The sequence below is a fragment of the Herpailurus yagouaroundi genome, unplaced genomic scaffold (assembly GCF_014898765.1).
Source record: "Herpailurus yagouaroundi ecotype Mexico unplaced genomic scaffold, PumYag 248, whole genome shotgun sequence".
Taxonomy (NCBI): Eukaryota; Metazoa; Chordata; class Mammalia; order Carnivora; family Felidae; genus Herpailurus; species Herpailurus yagouaroundi.
The window spans coordinates 5,142,843-5,145,709 of record NW_024412465.1 but is presented as its reverse complement, the minus strand read 5'-3'; the positions used below and the strand labels follow the sequence as shown (position 1 = coordinate 5,145,709).

At 56.8% G+C, this 2,867-nt stretch overlaps 1 protein-coding gene across 6 annotated transcripts in view; it reads left to right on the top strand.

The window, feature by feature from the left end:
* XG (Xg glycoprotein (Xg blood group)) overlaps positions 1-2,867 on the top strand; it is a 21,363-nt gene that overhangs the window by 3,210 nt on the left and 15,286 nt on the right. Inside the window, exons 1-3 of one of the 6 annotated variants that reach the window (XM_040460179.1) lie at positions 8-83; positions 1,576-1,617; positions 1,762-1,785. In XM_040460179.1, coding sequence (XP_040316113.1) covers positions 23-83; positions 1,576-1,617; positions 1,762-1,785 — 127 coding nt within the window. In that variant the 5' untranslated portion in view covers positions 8-22. Of the gene's footprint in view, positions 1-7; positions 84-1,192; positions 1,618-1,761; positions 1,786-2,867 lie in introns of those variants that run through there. The other 5 variants (XM_040460178.1, XM_040460176.1, XM_040460175.1 and 2 more) reach the window with 5 other exon arrangements.

The window sequence follows — 2,867 nt, the reverse complement described above, 5'->3', positions numbered from 1 at the left end:
TGGAATCTTCTGGAAACAGGAGATGGCTGCACAGGGGATGCTCCTGGGTCCCCTTTGCAAACACTGGAATCTTCTGGAAACAGATAGAGGTGGCGAGTGCAGAGGGGGATGCTCCTGGGTGTGCTTTGCAAACACTGGAATCTTCTGGAATCAGCAGATGGCTGCACAGGGGATGCTCCTGGGTCCCCTTTGCAAACGGTGGAATCTCCTGGAAGCAGACGGGGTGGTTGCACAGGCTGTGAACGGGCCGTCCTAGTGTGCGCCTGAAATGGACGGATGGCGTGATTGGCAAATGGTACCTCAGTGAAGCTGTTTAGAAAAAGCTCTTCCCCGAAAGAGTCGATGGAAAGTGGCCGGAATCCAAAAGGCTCTGTCACGTTGTGATTAGGAAGCAGCAAAGGGACGGGGGGCTGTGCAAGTGACGAACTCGGGGCAGCCCGCCTCCCTCAGCTCATTGAAACGATTTTTGTTGTGTTTACGTGAAATGCACGTGGGCACGGGAAGCGGGGGAAGGGGCTGGTTTGCGGGGTTTGGGAAAGGGTTTGGGGACAGTAGTGGAGAGCGACAGGACCGTGGTGGCCGGCCCGCATTCCGCTTCTGTCTGTCCCAGAGGTAAGGGAAATGCCCGCCCTTCTGGACAGATATTTCCCCGGAGCGTTTCCTATGCTAGAAAGCAGGGGAGAGGCTGGCTCCCGGGGGGGGGGGGGGTCCCTCCCCAAATTTGTGCAATGCAAGGACGAGCCGGAGGCCCCGGAAAGCCTTGGGGCCGAGCCCAGTTTGAAAGCGTCTGGCCACAAAGTGAAAGTAAGGCTCCCTTGGGAGGGGGAGGTTGGGGCTCCGGGTTCAGGAGGAGGAAGCGAGCACGTTCTGTGTCTTCTGGGAGGCGCTGTCTCGCGGGAGCTCAGCTGGGGGCCAGGCTGTGGTTTCAGGGGCAGAGGGGGAAGCCGGGTACAGCCGCAACTCCTTGGTGGCACCCTGGGGCCCCGGCAGCCGCTGGAGCGGCTCACTAGTAAAGCGGCACCTTCCAAATGGCTCGCGGGCCACCTCCTCCGGGAAGCCCTCCGGGAGTGCTCTCACAGGTGCCTGTTTTGGGTCCGTCCCTGCGGCAGCCTGTCCCTCCGTGCAGGGCCGGTCACATGCCTGTCCTCCCGTTGAAGAACCGGGAAGCGGGGCGCACGGGGCTCGTTGTCACACCCCTGGCTCCCAGCCGCGTTCGCGGAACGTGTGGATCCTTCAGGGGGTTTCCACAACATCCTGTGTTGGTTCTGCTCCGCAGCTGGAGGCAGCTGAGATCCCAGAAGGATTTCTTCCTCCGTTCACACAGCCACGGAACGATAATCTGCCTTAAGATGCGTGTTGAGTCGAGAGCCACCGGGTGCCGGGAGAGGGCAGACCCTCATCTGACAAACACATCGGCCCTCCGCGGGGCTCGCCGGGGGTTGCCCTTTGCACGGAGGCCCCTGCGTGGCTTAGCAAGTGGGAGGATGGGGCAGAGCGGAGCAGCCAAGGGTCAGGAGCCAGCCCCCCTCCCCATTTCTCCTGTCTGTGTGACTCACACCCTCTGTGCCCCCACAGGTCAACGTGACTTTGATTTGGCCGATGCCCTCGATGACCCCGGTGAGTGGTCGTATTTCTTGGGGGCGTTGGTTCTGGGGTCTGGGGAGCCTCCCTGCTGGCGGGTTCGCAGGCACCTCCACGATTCTTTGAGCTGTGGATAAATCCTTGATGCTCATTCAACTTGTTTTCTCTCTTTGTTCACAGAACCCACCAAGAAGCCAAGCTCAGGTGAGTGGCCATGAGGGTGGCCAGGAGTGAGCCCGCGCCTGGGAGTCCGGGGTGTTTATGGGGGGCTGCTGAGTGTGCAAAGCAGGTGCAGATAGCTCCAAGCAGTCATTGGGGAAATGCAAATCAAAGTCCCCGGGAGACATCACCGCGTCCCTACCAGGACAGCTAGAATCAAAATGTGCAACATAGCAAGCGTGGGTGAGGTGGGGAGAAATCAGAACCCACACCCTCCCCGACCTCGTGCATGTGCTGGTAAGAATGGAAAAGGGTGAGGCTGTGTGGAAAACACTGTGGCCTCAAACCAAATAGCTAAGAACAGAATTTCTACGGGACCCAGCAATACCACGCCTACGTATAGACCAGCAAGAGTTGAAAACAGGGACTCCAGCAAATGTGGACATCCACATTCACAGCACGGTGATTCACAATAGCAAAAAGGTGGTAATGACTTAATGTCCATGGAGGGAGGGAAAGATAGGTGGGTGGGTGGATGGATGGATGGATGGTTGGATGGGTGGGTGGATAAGTGGATGGACGATGGATGGATGGGTATATGGGCAGATAACTGGATGGGTGGATGGATGGATGGATGGATAGGTAAGTCGGTGTGTGTATAAATGGGTACGTTGTTGGACAGATGGATGGATACATGAATGTGTAGATGAAAGAAATGATGGACGGATGGATAGATGTATGGGTGGATGGATGCATGGGTGGATGGGTGCGTGGATGGGTGATTGGATGGATGGATGGGTGAGTGGGTGGGTGGATAAGTGGATGGATGATGGATGGACAGGTGTATGGGCAGATAAGTAGATGGGTGAATAGATAGGTGGATGGATGGATGGATGCATGGGTGGATGGGTGGACGGATGGATGGATGGATGGATGGATGAGTGGGTGGGTGTATAAATGGGTAGGCTGTTGGACAGATGGATGGATACATGAATGTGTACATGAAAGAAATGATGGACGGATGGATGGATGGATGCATGGGTGGATGGATGCGTGGGTGAGTGAGTGGGTGGATAAGTGGATGGATAATGGATGGATGGGTGTATGGGCAGAGAAGTGCATGGGTG